This window comes from Littorina saxatilis, linkage group LG3 (genome assembly GCF_037325665.1).
Source record: "Littorina saxatilis isolate snail1 linkage group LG3, US_GU_Lsax_2.0, whole genome shotgun sequence".
Taxonomy (NCBI): Eukaryota; Metazoa; Mollusca; class Gastropoda; order Littorinimorpha; family Littorinidae; genus Littorina; species Littorina saxatilis.
In genome coordinates this window covers 45,736,848-45,753,237 of record NC_090247.1, presented here as the reverse complement: position 1 = coordinate 45,753,237, position 16,390 = coordinate 45,736,848, and the positions used below count along the sequence as shown (strand labels likewise).

Here is a 16,390-nt window from a genome sequence, read left to right as displayed (position 1 = left end):
GCTACTTGACTAAATATTGTATTTTCGCCTTACGCGACTTGTTCATTCTTCTGAGTGATTCAGTTGCTTCTTCTAATGTGATAATGCCCTCCAGTAGATTTGCATCTTCCTTTGATAGTTTAGGTAAAGAATGAACATATGTATCCAGATCAACATCCTCAACTTCTATTTCTGAATAGAGATTTTGATAATATTCTTTAGTTTCTTGTAACATATCTTTTGTTTCTGTCAAGGTTTCCCCGCTATTTGATACAAGTTTAAACATTTGTTTGCTTACAAAATGACGCTTTTCTAAATTACAAAAGTATTTTGATACCTTTTCACCTTCAGCTGCCCATCTTGCTTTACTTCGAATTAATACACCGTTCATTTTTTCTTTTCTCAAATTGCTCAATTTTTCTTTTTTTTCTTGCATCTCTTGTTTTTCCTTTTCTGAGAGAGTTGTTTTCTCTTGTAAATTTAATAATTCTTTTTCCAATTGGTTTTCCTTCCAAATATCTTCTTTTTTCTTTTTTGAACTATATTCCATCGTTTTTTCCTTATTTCCATAATCAAAGTATCCAAAAACAGTTGGTCGGAAATCGTAATATGTAATTTTTCTATTGGAATGCATTCTATTTTGTCTCTTTCATAAACTAACGCTGCATATTGCTCTTTCACTTTCTTTATTACTTCATTTACCTCTTCAACATATTTCAATTCTTTCAATAATGATGAATTAAATTTCCAAAAGTTTCTGCTTTTTCTTTCTCTTGAAAACTCAAGTTTCATTATAATAGGAGAATGGTCACTTCTGTAACTGAGTAATATATCTGAGTCATTCACGTAAGTTATCAAGTTTTCTGTTATCAAGAAAAAATCGAGCCTGGCTTGTTGTGGAGGAGTCTGCCTTCTCCAAGAATATCTCAGAGTCTCTGGGTTAATTTCTCTCCACACATCAATCAGTTCTAACTGATCCAACATTTCAATAACTTGTTTTTGAGCGTTCACATTGTTATTATGTTTATAATTGTGATAATCTAGTGAAGGATTCAAAACAAGATTCCAGTCGCCTCCAATAATGATTTTAGAATTTTGCAATTGCGCTATTTTTTCTTGAAGTGTCAAATAAAACTGTGGATTATCATTATTTGGACCATAAATATTGACTAGCGTGATTTCTTGATCCATAGTCTTTATTATCATGATAATATAATTCCCTTGCTTATCTTTTACTATTTTCTTTATTTTAAAATCAAAATTATTATTGAAAAGAATCGCAACTCCCCTTGACTGAGATGTGTATGAGGCGAAACAGCACTCATACCCCCACTCCGTTCTAATCTGTGTCTCAAGTTTGCTTTCAAAGTGGGTATCTTGTAGAAAGTAGATAGAACATTGTTTCTGTCTTAGGTATTGAAATACGTCACGTCTCTTCTGATAATTACCCAGGCCCTGGACATTTACTGATGCTATGGTTAAACCTGACATGCCAATCTTTCAGTGTGTATAAACTTTGAATGCTTTTTTCCTGAGAATGAGTTCCGAGTCGGAAGTTTGCCTGTTTTTCTTGAATAAGGACACACAACACGAAGACAAACAAAACGTAACACATACATCAGGCCTACTTTGGCCTTCATAACAAAGAAAACGGGTGAACAAAGACAAGCACGCAAGACCTACTTTGGTCTTTCTAACAAGTAGAAACTAAATTCCGGCTATCTGCCCGTTCCAAACCGCAAATCCAAAGACAAAGTACATGAATGTTTTTCACTTCGGCATACCATAATACATCGGAGTGACTTCCCCTCACAAACCACAATTCAGCTTCCACCAATCAGACTGAAGCTTTCACATAAGTTCAAGGTCGTTTTCAACCATTCAGCGACAAGGTCAAAATCAGTTTTGTATGCCGCGTCGACTGCTAGTCTAGCCGCCAAAGACGAGCGCAAAAACAATGGTTAATGAACATAATTTTCAAAATAGAACAAATCAACACAACATCATCGAGTTCCGCTTCACACAGAACAAAGAAAACCGCACTTCAATCAGAAGAAAGAGGAAAATCCACCAAACACAATCAAAACAGTCACCGATTCACCGAATCCGTCCCATTTAGTCAATCTTCGTCTTCCAAGGTTCGGTTGACGTCTTTCTCGTCTGAAGCACAATCTTCACCCCCTTCTCAATCACACGGGCCTGCATCTTCCCCTCTGCTCTAATTTTCCTGCAGTCCTTAAGCAGTTTCGTGCGTTGCATCCTCAGTGCTGTTGGTAAATCCGTCACAACAGAAAATTCTGTTCCTTTCAGTTTCTGGCGTGCCGCGAAGACACACGCTTCTCTGTCGTTCCATCTTTGGAACCGGCAGATGATGAGCTGCGGCCTGTCCGAATTTGAGTCAAGGCTATGCACGTTTACGAATTGAGGATCAGTTCTGATTTCCAGTTTGTCTTTAATGAACTTCTTCACCGCACCTTCCTCCTCCCCGTGTTTTGTTTTCACCAGTCCTTTGAATATGAGGTTATCTTTTCTGCTGTGGTACTCCATGGTTGTAATTCTTTCCTCGAGGGCTTCAAATCTATCTCTGGTTTCGGCCTCTTGAAACTCCACGTTTTTTTCTAGATCTTTGGTTTTTTCTTTCAACTCGTCAATGTCAGTTTTGATTTCTGTTAACTGTTTGGTAACGTGGTCCGACAATGTCACAATGTCCGCTCTCACCTCCTTTGCCGATCTCTCTATCGCCATCAAGATTTCGTTGTTCTCCACGTTCGGGGCCTTATCCTCATCTCTCTGGCCTTTCATCATTGCGTCAACACATTGGTTACGTGTTGCTGGCTTCGCTTTTGCAGACTGGGGTGGATTCAGCATGATTATGATTGATATGGATTCGGATCTGGAACTTGGGCCTGCTTATCTAACAGCAGCCATAACCGGAAGTCCGTTCAGCGTGTTCTTATTATTTCACAAACTTTAACTGGCTTTTGTCAGTTGTCTTTGTTTTACGACTTGGTCGTAAAAACACTTTTGGCTTCACGAGAAGAGGGAGGTGGAGAGTTAGTGTATATAAACAGACGTCTAGAACTTATACTTTTGTTGATTCTAACTTTTTTTTGTGACTGCGAGAGTGGATCGTGGTGTGGTTAGTCAGGTAGCAGTAATTGACCATTTTAGGTCATTCATTTGACCATCTAAACGTGACACCAGGTGACTGATCTGTGAGGGTGTGTGTGTGTGTTGGTGTGTATGTGTGTGTACACATAACATCACAGAATCTTATGATCTGAAAATGGTCAAATCCTTGTGTAACCCCCAGATGCACCATACATGCACAGAAACACCTAAGTGAGAACAAAGGCATTCCCCGTACTGGCTGCTGCCTTCAAACTCACATATTATCTTCCTACAGCGTCTTACACACCAAAGCAGTAAAAAAAAGTGTAGAGACCTGAGTTTTGACAGTAGCCTCTCCAAGCCCCTTTTGTCACTGTTGAGACAGTCCTCAATGTCAGTCACAGCTTGGTCCTCTGGGTATGCACAGCACAAACAATGTTAATGATTATAACCTAATCTCACTCATACTTATGCATACACATATGATATGCCTGTGTTACTAATAGAGTCACAAACTTAATGAGATGATAAGAGACAAATTTGTTCCGAGTGGAGGGGATAGGTATAACACAGAAACTAGAAGGGTCAGTTGCTTCAGCAGCCAGTCTTCGCTATCTCACTCTGAAGAAGATCTAAGAAACAAAGGGACCTAAACTATCTAAATTACTTTCTTTTACTTTATTTGGTGTTTAACGTCGTTTTCAACCACGAAGGTTATATCGCGACGGAACTATCTAAATAAAGCCGACATGTGCAACAAGAGCAAAGGAGAGTTATGTTAAACCAATCTCCTGGCACCTAAGAGAATAACATGCACTGAAAGGAGCAAACGACTTTCTTCTTTGTTTCTTGAATCTTGGCATTAGCGTTCTGCCTCCATTGGTAATGATTCTTACTCAGAACAAAGAAAGACAAACTTGGTAACATTCAGCCCAAACAACCAGGCCCAGGATCAAGCATTAATTCCTTTCAACCATGATAAGAAATGAAACTTACCGCAAGCAGGTACAGAGGCCATGAAGGCACCAGTCTGAACATTGACAGCGACACGCAGAACTTCTGACGACATGCAGGGTGTTAACACCGGAACATGCAGCGCTACTGGCAAGTCACGTACTTCACCTGTTGTGGCAACACAAACACTCTTTACAACAAACATAATTATCATCATTCAGTTCAAGGTCTGTGTTAGAGTTGAAGAACACATGTTTTGGTCGGACAACCAGTCATCTTGGAGAATAATGTTGGTCTCCATATCAGTATATGCTGGTTGATAATATGAGGTAGCAATGTGCTTTAAAAGTGCAAGTTAAAAATCAAAAATTTTAGTAATAAATACCCAACACACATATAGCAATTAACCCTAGTTCAGTGCTGGTAACGCTGTACGCGTCCCCTTGGTAACAAGGGAGACAACTCTAAACAAGAAGGGCAAAGCCCATACGACTCACATGCTAGACCTTGACCTTTACATGACCTTGACCTTCAGCTAAACCTAGCAATGACATCATACACTAAGAACTGCTTTACACATTTTTCCTACCAAAATACATGTGACCTTGACCCAAGGTCAAGGTCATCCAAGGTCATGCAACACAAAGCTGTTAATTCAAGACATAGGAAGTACAATGGTGCTTATTGGCTCTTTCTACCATGAGATATGGTCACTTTTAGTGGTTCACTACCTTATTTTGGTCACATTTCATAAGGGTCAAAGTGACCTTGACCTTGATCATATGTGACCAAATGTGTCTCATGATGAAAGCATAACATGTGCCCCACATAATTTTTAAGTTTGAAACAGTTATCTTCCATAGTTCAGGGTCAAGGTCACTTCAAAATATGTATACAATCCAACTTTGAAGAGCTCCTGTGACCTTGACCTTGAAGCAAGGTAAACCAAACTGGTATCAAAAGATGGGGCTTACTTTGCCCTATATATCATATATAGGTGAGGTACTAAATCTCAAAAACTTCAGAGACAAGAGGCGAAGCCTTCAAGGCTCACGTAAGAAATCGACAAACAGTAACACAAACTCAATCACTCCGTCACACATACACACACACACACACACACACACACACACACACACACACACACACACACACACACACACACACACACACACACACACACACACACACACACAGTAAGCATAGGTGAAACTATGCAAGAAAGCGAGACCCTGGATCTGCCAAGAAGTCTCGGCCCGCTCACAATAACAATGACCGAGACTTTCAGTAATTCCTTTGCGTGACGTCTAACCCTCTTACGTCATAATGTGACGTCTTCAAATAGTTTCTATCACACACGTCGAACACTTTTGACCGAGACTGACGTAATCCATAGACTCGGAAATGTTAAAGTTTCTACCACAGACATACACACATACATACATACGCACGCACGCACGCACGCACGCACGCACAGACAGACAAAGTTTATCATCGCATAGGCTACACTTACGTGAGCCAAAAATGGGAAAAATAGCTGTTTTTTAGACAACATTTATGGCCCCTGCGACCTTGACCTTGAAGCAAGGTCAAGATGCTATGTATGTTTTTTGGGGCCTTGTCATCATACACCATCTTGCCAAATTTGGTACTGATAGACTGAATAGTGTCCAAGAAATATCCAACGTTAAAGTTTTCCGGACGGACGGACGGACGGACGGACGACTCGGGTGAGTACATAGACTCACTTTTGCTTCGCATGTGAGTCAAAAAGAGTGACCAATACCCATACCGGTATCAAAGCCAGACCAATACTGAGTCTGTCTTCCGTATGCGTGCGCATATGCCGCCATGTTTTCATTCTAACCGAAGCCCAACTCACTTCCTTTTTAGAAATATATACCCCCAACAGCGGGGAGGCGGGAGGGAATAAACGATGTGAGTTGGGTAAGTATATTAATCAAATGAAAATTTATTACTAAAATTTTTGATTAAATTACATATCTTACCCAACTCACATATGGCCAAGAATCTGTCATGGCGTCGAAAGAAGGAAAGAGCCCGCTTGAATTATTTGGCAGGCTCCTGCTTCTAATAAACTTTCTTTGCAAAGAACATTTTTGTGTTGGATGAAAGAGGATGAATGGACGAACGTTTTGGTATAACATGGTGGCAAATTTATGCCGTAAGCAATGCATAACAGACTTGTGATTCCAACCTTACCTAGTCATTCTGGAGAGAAAAGCGTTACGCGATTTTGGGTGCTTTCAGTTTTGTAAGAACTGTACTCCAAACACCTGCGCGACAGGTAAATCCTTCATACAAACCAGACAGGAAATGAATGCAGTGTTTAATGAGACCAAAAATGAGCTCGACGGAGCTGCCAACTTCGTTCATTTCGCTTGGAAAAGTGATGCGAGATGTACGTTATTATCCTTGTGTCAATTCGGTATCGGTCAGTCAAACGGTCACACAGTCCGCGGTAAATGTAAGATGGCCGCCAAAGATCGATTTCGAGGCTCACAAAGTCTACTAAGTCTAAAAAAATATTTAAACAAGAAGGGCAAAGCCCATACGACTCACATTTTTCCTACCAAAATACATGTGACCTTGACCCAAGGTCAAGGTCATCCAAGGTCATGCAACACAAAGCTGTTAATTCAAGACATAGGAAGTACAATGGTGCTTATTGGCTCTTTCTACCATGAGATATGGTCACTTTTAGTGGTTCACTACCTTATTTTGGTCACATTTCATAAGGGTCAAAGTGACCTTGACCTTGATCATATGTGACCGAATGTGTCTCATGATGAAAGCATAACATGTGCCCCACATAATTTTTAAGTTTGAAACAGTTATCTTCCATAGTTCAGGGTCAAGGTCACTTCAAAATATGTATACAATCCAACTTTGAAGAGCTCCTGTGACCTTGACCTTGAAGCAAAGTAAACCAAACTGGTATCAAAAGATGGGGCTTACTTTGCCCTATATATCATATATAGGTGAGGTATTGAATCTCAAAAACTTCAGAGAAAATGTGAAAAATATGAAAAATAGCTGTTTTTTAGACAACATTTATGGCCCCTGCGACCTTGACCTTGAAGCAAGGTCAAGATGCTATGTATGTTTTTTTGGGCCTTGTCATCATACACCATCTTGCCAAATTTGGTACTGATAGACTGAATAGTGTCCAAGAAATATCCAACGTTAAAGTTTTCCGGACGGACGGACGGACGTCCGGACGGACGGACGGACGGACGGACGACTCGGGTGAGTACATAGACTCACTTTTGCTTCGCATGTGAGTCAAAAATTGCTTGCAATGCATGCTTTGTCTGTGATTCGTGAAAATCGACATGATTTATCGATTTTGTGTGAAGAAAAATTACTTTTAACCAAAATAAAACGTTCTCGTTTTGTCGAGATGTTGTGACGAGCGTGACCTAACTAGTCTCCCTTGGTCATTTGAATATGATCTATCAATGACAACAGGACTTTCACACCTACATGCGAGATGGACGAGCCCAGCCCTACGGGTAAGTGTGCATGGTCGTCATCCCAATAGTAACGTACATACTTTTGAGAATGAAACTGCTATAAATCGAGTGATTTCTTACGAAACATGATTAAAAACAATGTTTGAAAGGAAAAAGTATTCGTACCTGAATGATTCAGTCGAAAATCGGAGGCAGTCGGGCTTTTGAATGTTCGCTAGGTTGAATATGGTTTCAGATTTGTTGTAAATGTAACGTACTTAGGATTTATTCTGCACTTCTTGCTTAGGACGATAGATTCTTAATGAAAAAGCATTTTTTAGGAAGTAGCATGGTTAACATTATCAGGGAGTAAAGAAAACCACGCGTTCCATCCCGATCTGGCGATTCGATTCATTGCACGTTACTTTACTACAAGGCTTTCGTGTCAGCTGTAACGTACAGTTCAAAATTCCTCTCTTTTCAGTTTTGGTGGTGAAAAATGTACGGTTTGCAGAATATTTTGTCACTAAGCTTTCCAAATTGACTCCTTTCATCCATGATTAAGCATTTTGGGTTGATATCTCCGAGCTTCGTCACTTTCACCCGACGTACGTTAGTTTACCATATCGATGTAATGTAAAGTAGTGTACGTTTCTGTCTTTGTCGAATCGAGTGTTTTCTTAACTTTTTTGATGTAAGATTTGCGTGATATATGTTGAAGGCCAGTGTTACCAACTTTGCTGAAATTAAAAACGCCGAACACCTGTGGTTTAGTTGGTCACATCCCGTACGTTTGTTTACACAAAACGCTGGCTCTGACCGGATGTGTAAAGTGGCGTATGTACGCGCTACACGAAATGTTCCACTTTCCCCCACCGAATTCATGGAGACTATCAATCAATCAATCAATCAATGAGTCTTATATCGCGCATATTCCGTGGGTACAGTTCTAGGCGCTCTGGAGTGATGCCGTGTGAGATGAAATTTTATACGGCCAGTAGATTGCAGCCATTTCGGCGCATATTTACCTTTCACGGCCTATTATTCCAAGTCACACGGGTATAGGTAGACAATTATTAACTGTGCCTAAGCAATTTTGCCAGGAAAGACCCTTTTGTCAATCGTGGGATCTTTAACGTGCACACCCAATGTAGAGTACACGGGGGGAGGTACGGACACCGAAGAGAGTCTGCACACAAAGTTGACTCTGTGAAATAAATTTCCGCCGAACCTGGGATCGAACTCACGCTGACAGCGGCCAACTGAATACAAATCCAGCGCGCTACCAACTGAGCTATATCCCCGCCCGACTACACGTTTTAGGATGTGGATTTTGCTTGCCTTCCATAACTTGTCTTCCTGGCTGTTGCAGTTGGGATTTTTTGAGGGGGGGGGGGGGGTATTGTGAGTTGGTGTAGGTGTGCTTCTGATAGGTCTTTATTTTTAATGATATCAGAGCTTGCTGGCGACTGCAAATATTCTTAGTGTTATTTATTTTCAGGTATATGTTTGTTTTCATAGGACCAACAAAACAAAAAGATTGTTTCCAAATGAGATAATTAAAAAGTGGACAAGTGAAATTATTAAATTGTAGGATTTTTTAATTTTTATTTTTCATTTTTTTTACTATACATAAAGACAAGTTTACAATATAAATTTTAGGATTAACTTTTTATTTTTATTTTAACCATGTGGCATGTGCATACACTTTTTTAATGGCTGGATTTGTGCAAGAACCATGTCACCTGGAGTTTAAAAAAGTGTTTTGATCTGGAGGGGTGGATAGATGAGTGCGGAGTCAGACACAGATGATTTTTTAAAGTTGAGATTTTGTATTTGTTTTGTGGTTTCGACTGTTTTCTGTGGGGAGAGAGGTATTTTTAGTTTACAATGGAAAGTTGTTTGGCAGTATGTCTGAACATTGATTTGCAATTGCGAACTAGGTTTTGTGAAAGAGATGACATAATGGCTGTGCTGTAGTGTATTAGCCTTGGTATTCACATTCAGCTTTACATGTGGTGAATTATTATGGGTATTTTGACACACATTACTTGTAATAGAGGGGCATTTCAATGTTTTCACCACAGCTGTTCTTCATGAGTTATAACAATTTTTAAATTGTCTTTGCAGATGATGATGCTGCATGATCAGCAAAGGCTACGTTTCCAGCAGCAAAGAGATATGTGGTCCAAGTATTTCCACGACTGGATCAAGATTCTTTTCTGTATTATGGAGCGACCAATAGCTACAAGCTGAGAGTCAAGCTGCGACCAAGAAGAAAGTGGTTGGATGACGAATGTTTAGAAATGCTACTGCCTCCAAGTCCAAATACAACCAGACCCTACAAATGCATGAAGCTCTAAATACTACTTTACCATTTTGTGAACAAGAGAAGCAGCTGTTGGTGCAGTACCAGAGAAGTTTCACTGGTGACAGGAAGGAGAATTACAAGTTGAACATTTGATTAAGGCAGCAACCTTTCTTCGCCTGTACCTGAGGCAGAGGCGGGCCAACATGTCGCAGTAGTCGGTCATGCAACGATCAGAAGTTTCTTGGTGTAAAATAACATACCATCTGACCACACTGGGTCGGAAACAACACAAATGCAACAGATTGTACAGCATTCTGGGTTGTTTGGCCATATTTCTAGTCTAGTTGATCATATACAGTTGTTTTCAGTTAACCATGTATTTTAATTTAATATCTTCCACTTAAACATAATAGTTTGAAATGGCTTTGGTGTAAAGTAACGTACAGCTTAGTTGTTCTACAAGTTATGTCTCCATTACTTATTTCATGATAGTTACTTCTTACAACTACTGAAAATCACTCCTGATAACATTCCCTTTGTCCATATCTTACACAAAAGACTGATTTAGTATGCTTTGAGGTTAGGCACATATTTGGTGTAAAATAACATACATCTGGCCATACTACTTCTAAAAAAGGACAAAACTGCACAAGTTTGCGCCACCTTCAGAGCTTCTTGTTTTTCTTTCAATTCTGAATTGTGGCTCTAAAAATGATATGAGCTCATGTTTTTGTGATTTTGTACCTTATCATTTATACAGGCATTGATGAGACTAAACGTTATTGGTGTAAAGTAACATACACCTAGCACTTTAATTTACAAGTCTGCCATGTCATGCATCATAATCACACCTTTGACAATTTTAAAAGTGTGGAAGCAATGTTTCTTGAGATTAAGACATTGTGGAGCAATCTAGATGATTGTATTCTACCTCTGAGCTCGTTTATGTGCTTTTTATGGTGTAAAATAACTAACAAACAGGTTTGCCGGTGATTTTTGGGTCACATAGTCGTCTTTTTAAAATAAATGTTCTTTATAACAATTCAGAGCTAAAGTCTTTTTGTTCCTGTGTGCATATGCTGTAGTATGGCAGTATGTTTGGTCAGTAAGAAGTGAAAAACTGTGTACTTTGGTGTAAAGTAACATACTGACTGGAGCAGTTGTTTTTAAAAAGGCCACATTTCTTTCTGGATTCGTATTTCACAGTAATCAATGTCATCCCTGCTTACAAGGGACTTCCACAGATGTGTTTGAACTGAAACTAACCAGAGAATTACAGTCGAACTCGCTTAAGAAGAATCACTGGGGATCGGAAAAAAAGTTCGTCTTAACCAAAATTCGTATTAAGAAAATTGATTGATTTGGTTTTTTTTTGTTTTTTTTTGTTTTTTTAAGTCTTGTCCATTTTATGGTGTTTCAATTTGTTTCTTTCGCAACTTTCATGCTGCTTCACGTTTGGACAATAAAGTGACATATTCAGTTACATGTTCATGTGTGTCTCATGTTGAGTGATGATTGTTGAGTTTGAGTGAGAGTGAGCACACAGATGTTTCATCCAGTTGTTACGTTTTTGGTCACACACACACACACTGACACTGTCCACATTCGCGGTGTTCCTATCATTTGTCCGGAATCACTTACCTTGGCGACGGGTAGCAAACCTTGGCCAATTTAGTTTTTTTTGTTGGTTGCAACATGATGTTCAAATCCAAATCGAAAGCACTGACTGACTGATAAACTATCGCGAACCGGCGAACGCAAACGTTGAGAGTCCAAGGGAAACCACTCTGGCATCTATATTTTTTGGCAATGGCTTCCGTTCAAAACATTGATGTTTCGTTTTTGGTATTCGCGAAGGAAATAAACGTCAGTCAGTCATTCATGTTCAGTGTCTGAGCTATCAATCACTTTGATTCTAAATTTGAAATTGTTTTGTGAGTACAGTGTAATCAGTTTAACTTTATTCAGTGATCGGTTGAGCAATGGTTCAAGCAGTCGACGCAAGGGAAGACTTTGACACATGTATTCAAACTTCTCAAATTCCCATGATATGTCGATCTCGGGACGAGTTTAAAGATTTCGTCATAAGCGTGAGTAAATTACAGACATTATGCATGCTTGGGAATCCAAAAAGTGCTCGTTATAAGCATAAATTCGTTACAAAGAATTCGTTTCAAGCATTTTTTTTAAGCATGAAGAAAGAGGTATTCAGTTGGGAACTTAAAACTAATACGTTATAAGTCAAAATTCGTAACTAGCGTGTTCGTTTTAGGTGGGTTCGACTGTATAACGGCTTGTGGTGGAGTGAACTTTTGTTTTAATTAGATTGTACAGATTTATGCAGTGAAGCTGTTTTTATTTTGTTAGCATGATGCTGCCTGGAATAAGACTCTCATTAGTCTTAAAAAAGAATATGGGTACTCCTTAAACCTAAAATACTCACCAGGCTTCGAAGAGATTAAGCATGGGGTGAAGTTTACACATGTAAAGTGATTTTTGGTGTAAAGTAACATACGGCCACTAAACATCCTGGCAGGCACTGATTATAGACATCTGACTTGCCATGTTTGTGGTAACAGTAGTACCAAACACAAGACTACATCAGACTGCTGAATTTTAATGGGAGAAATAACTCAGGGGAGATTCCATGATACTTATTGTATGTGTTTTGGTGTAAATGTAACATACATACCTTTAAGTGCTCGAGGCACTATACTGACCCCCCCAGGCAGCCAACAATAAAAACAGTTTTATTCTGCTAAAAAACACATATCCTTCCTTACCCACAACAACACTAATAAGATAAAGCAAGTCTAAAAAATGGTGTTTGTGTAACACTTTTTGGACACACTGACAGATTCCTGGCCATATGTGAGTTGGGTAAGATATGTAATTTAATGACTGTTAACAAAACTTTGAAAGTGAGTCTTTACCAAAACCAGGCTCTTCCTCAGTGCACTAGCAAAGAAAGTTCATTAAATGAAGCCATGAACCTTGAAGCATTTTTATGAATCAGCTGATATTTATACTGGAGAAGAAGACACTTACAAGTTTCATCCACAAGACGCTGAAATTCTTTGGACAGCTCCTGAAAAAGAAAACAAGGGACTTGTCAGTATTTTGACACAGTGAGTTTTTATTTTCCAATCAGAATCTATTATACACTAATCGCCATAAAAAACTAAACACATACATTTAATAACTGTAGAACTTCACAGCCCACGAGAAATGAAGCCAAACCAGGCCTTTTACAGCTTCTGACAAGGCCGATACCTGTCTTCTTCAAAATGGCAAAACAACGCTGCTAGCTAGGCACAACAGCTGAACTAAATAAATTTGTATGAGTAGAAAGTGAGCTGTTCTTCAATTTGAGATCAAAAACAGGGTCACTCTTGCTTATTTTGATTTTTTGTGTATTTTAGTGTCTGCAAATTTGCTTTTGCGAATTTGATTTTGGGGGGTGTCCTAGGTCTCCGGTACACTGCATAAAAACTAATTGATGAAAAATAAAACTCTTTGTTTCAAACGGTAGGGGAATAAATTACCTTTCTGGCAATATACTTGGCCGCATCACAAAGTTCTACAGCTAAATGTATGTGTTTAGTTCTTTATGGCGATTAGTGTAGAAAAAAAACCTGTTAGTCGGAGTTTTTGTCTCCTTATCTATCAAATAGACCATTTTTGGAAAATAACTCCGTTGGGTTTGTATGGGGTGTGGAAGAGTGACCTTTTCTTGCAAAACCTTGTACAAACACTGGAGGCGGGTGTGCGAAAACATGTGTGTGTTTCCGACTCACCCCTCACTAGTGATACTGCCAAATTCCGTGCCACCACTTTAGTGAAAAAGGACACAAGAAAAGAAATGTAATCATACACAAACACCAGATCAAGTTTTCACATCCTATAATACATGTACAGAGACACAAGTTCTAAAGAAATGCACACATTTTACCTTCAGTTTGGAGTGAGTTCTCACTTCAATGGTCTCCATCAACAACTTTTCTATGGACAGGTGGTCACTCTGAAACACACACAAGATGTTTTTGCTAACCTTCATTCATCTAAACAACTCCAATGAGTACACTCACACTCTACACATACAAGATGCATAATTATGTTGTCAAGAAAGGCAGGCGAGTGACATCCCACCTATTCGAAGAGAAGAAGCTCGAGCTTTTGCCCACCTGTCCTTGAGCTCCTGAACCAATCAACTGAGACCTGTTACCCCTCTACAAAGGTCAATGAGCCACTTCACACCAACGTTACAGGGATTGGACCAAAATCAGCATAAATCATGCCCTTTGTTGCACCTTACATTTATGGGTTATCGACTCTTGACTAACAAGTGAAAATGTCAACATGTCACTTGACCAATTCTCAGCCGGAAAAAATCGTTTCTATTTCAAATTACACCCTCAGTTCTGTTATTTCTACTCCTGTTTTGTCCTTATACAAAACGTGTTTCAGAGCTGTGTATCATTACATCAAAATCTGCAATGCAGCCAGGGCTACTCCTGTTTTGTCCTTATATAAAACGTGTTTCAGAGATGTGTATCATTACATTAAAATCTGCAATGCAGCCATGGGAATAAAAGTGCAAGAGTTTACTGTTTGACCAAGGCAGACAGCTTTTTGCACTTACTTCATTACTCATCACACAGTTATTGCATTCAGCACACATTGCATTGTCTTGTTCATGCTGGGGGAATCTGACACTCTAGACCAACTCCTCACACTGATGCACCCTTTGTTCACATGTAACCCTGACAGCTATGTGATCAACTGACAAAGGAAATATTCATAGATGTGTAAACTGCGGAAAACGTACCCTGATCGCTAGTCCCACTTTTCGACTCTCTTCGGGAGACATTGCGGGGATGTGCGCCACCTGTAGCGGCTTTCCGTCATCCTCCTCACATACTTGCACACTCAGTTTGTACACTGAAACACACAGAAACACCCTACAAACATCGATCTGTATCATCTCTGTCTTTATCCGCAATATTAAAACTGGTCAGACATCAGAACTATGTTTTAGAGGTCCTCGTAATACACTATCATCGATGGATTGGATGACTGATTGATTTACTGTCATTGTTCCGTAATGGGGCAGACACACATGCACACTGCGATTTTTCTGTGCACAGTCAGACAGCCGACTGAGCCATAGAAAAGATCTACGACAAAGCTGTGAGTCTGTCGCATGAGATTCCCTCATAGCTTTGGGTGATAGAACTTGTTCTATGCCCGCGAGACTGTCGTAGGGCAGTCGTAGCGCAGAGCCAATCAGAACGCGCCGTTGGCGTTGTGGCCTTCACGCCGTGACTTGAAAAAATGGCGGACAAAAGCGGACAGTGTCTCTTCGTCGATTCAAAACTTTTTGGAAGAACAGTTTCTTACTCAGATATAAAGGAGAGGTTTTAGGCGTGTATAGCAGTCGGGAACCATCAATTGCAACTGTCTGCAAACTTACTTTTTCGCAAAGGCATAATGCTGAAAGGTATTTTTTAGAAAGGGTAGAGCGATGTTTGAACATTAGCAGAACCTGCTTCTCCAACAGCGTCTGCTCTCGCGTAGCGCATTTGCCGTGTTCACTGTGATACGTCACTTCCGCCCCGCTCACGTGGAGTTATCGTTCGTAAATCGTTCATCGTCTGACGGGTCAATGGCCTACGAGTTCATCCCGATCGGATCTCAGGAACAAATCTCACGATTGAATCGCCTGTGTGATGCCAACTTAACTGCAGGTGAACATATTAAGTTTCCTAGCACAGAAGCAAAGAGCAATATTCAAGTGTTGAAAACTGCTAATTATCTCAATAGGGCCTTTTACAGCAGACCGCGCGCTGAGTCATTTCGAGTTACTCCCCTTGGGTACGGGCAACCTCGATGTCGAAGCCACGCTGCAAACGGAGGAGTTAGATAGGTACAACAGTGTCCGGGGGGGGGGGGGGGGGGGGGGGGGGGGACTTACATTTCACAACTTAGGCATGTTATTGTTATTGTTAGTATTGTTACTCCTCACTGAAACCAAGTAAAGCAGGCTGTTCACCCTCAATAATGCTTTTCCTGTATGTTTGCATGCATACATGCAAATATTAGTAAGCTTCCATGAAATATTGAATATATCCATTTCACAGCACTAGGATGGGATGTATGGCACTTTGAATCACTAACAGTATCACTAACAGTAGCACTGCCTCTTCCATACCCATCTCCTTTTTGAAAAGAGTATACGTATGGACCAGTGGCAGTGAATGGTTAATGATCATAATGGGTTGCTTTGATTTCATTCATGATCAGGTACATTTGTTTTTTTAACCACACAAACACTTAGACAACAATTATCAGAGTATGAGTTTTTCCGCGTTTTGATTTTCATTTAAATCCAAGTCACAGCTTCTGTTTTATGATGAGTGATGTAGTTTGAAACACTTGGACAACAATTATCAGAGTATGAGTTTTTCCGCGTTTTGATTTTCATTTAAATCCCAAGTCACAGCTTCTGTTTTATGATGAGTGATGTAGTTTGAAACACTTGGACAACAATTATCAGAGT

General features: G+C 39.7%; 1 protein-coding gene across 2 annotated transcripts in view; it reads right to left on the bottom strand.

Annotated features, from left to right (window-relative positions):
* The window catches only part of LOC138960781 (mediator of RNA polymerase II transcription subunit 14-like), a 170,852-nt gene that overhangs the window by 117,641 nt on the left and 36,821 nt on the right, over positions 1-16,390 (bottom strand). For both annotated transcript variants that reach the window (XM_070332427.1, XM_070332428.1), the window contains exons 15-19: positions 14,660-14,772; positions 13,784-13,852; positions 12,880-12,919; positions 4,087-4,212; positions 3,425-3,503 (exon numbers count right to left, since the gene is read on the bottom strand). In XM_070332427.1, the coding sequence (XP_070188528.1) occupies positions 3,425-3,503; positions 4,087-4,212; positions 12,880-12,919; positions 13,784-13,852; positions 14,660-14,772 (427 nt within the window). The remainder of the gene's footprint in view (positions 1-3,424; positions 3,504-4,086; positions 4,213-12,879; positions 12,920-13,783; positions 13,853-14,659; positions 14,773-16,390) is intronic.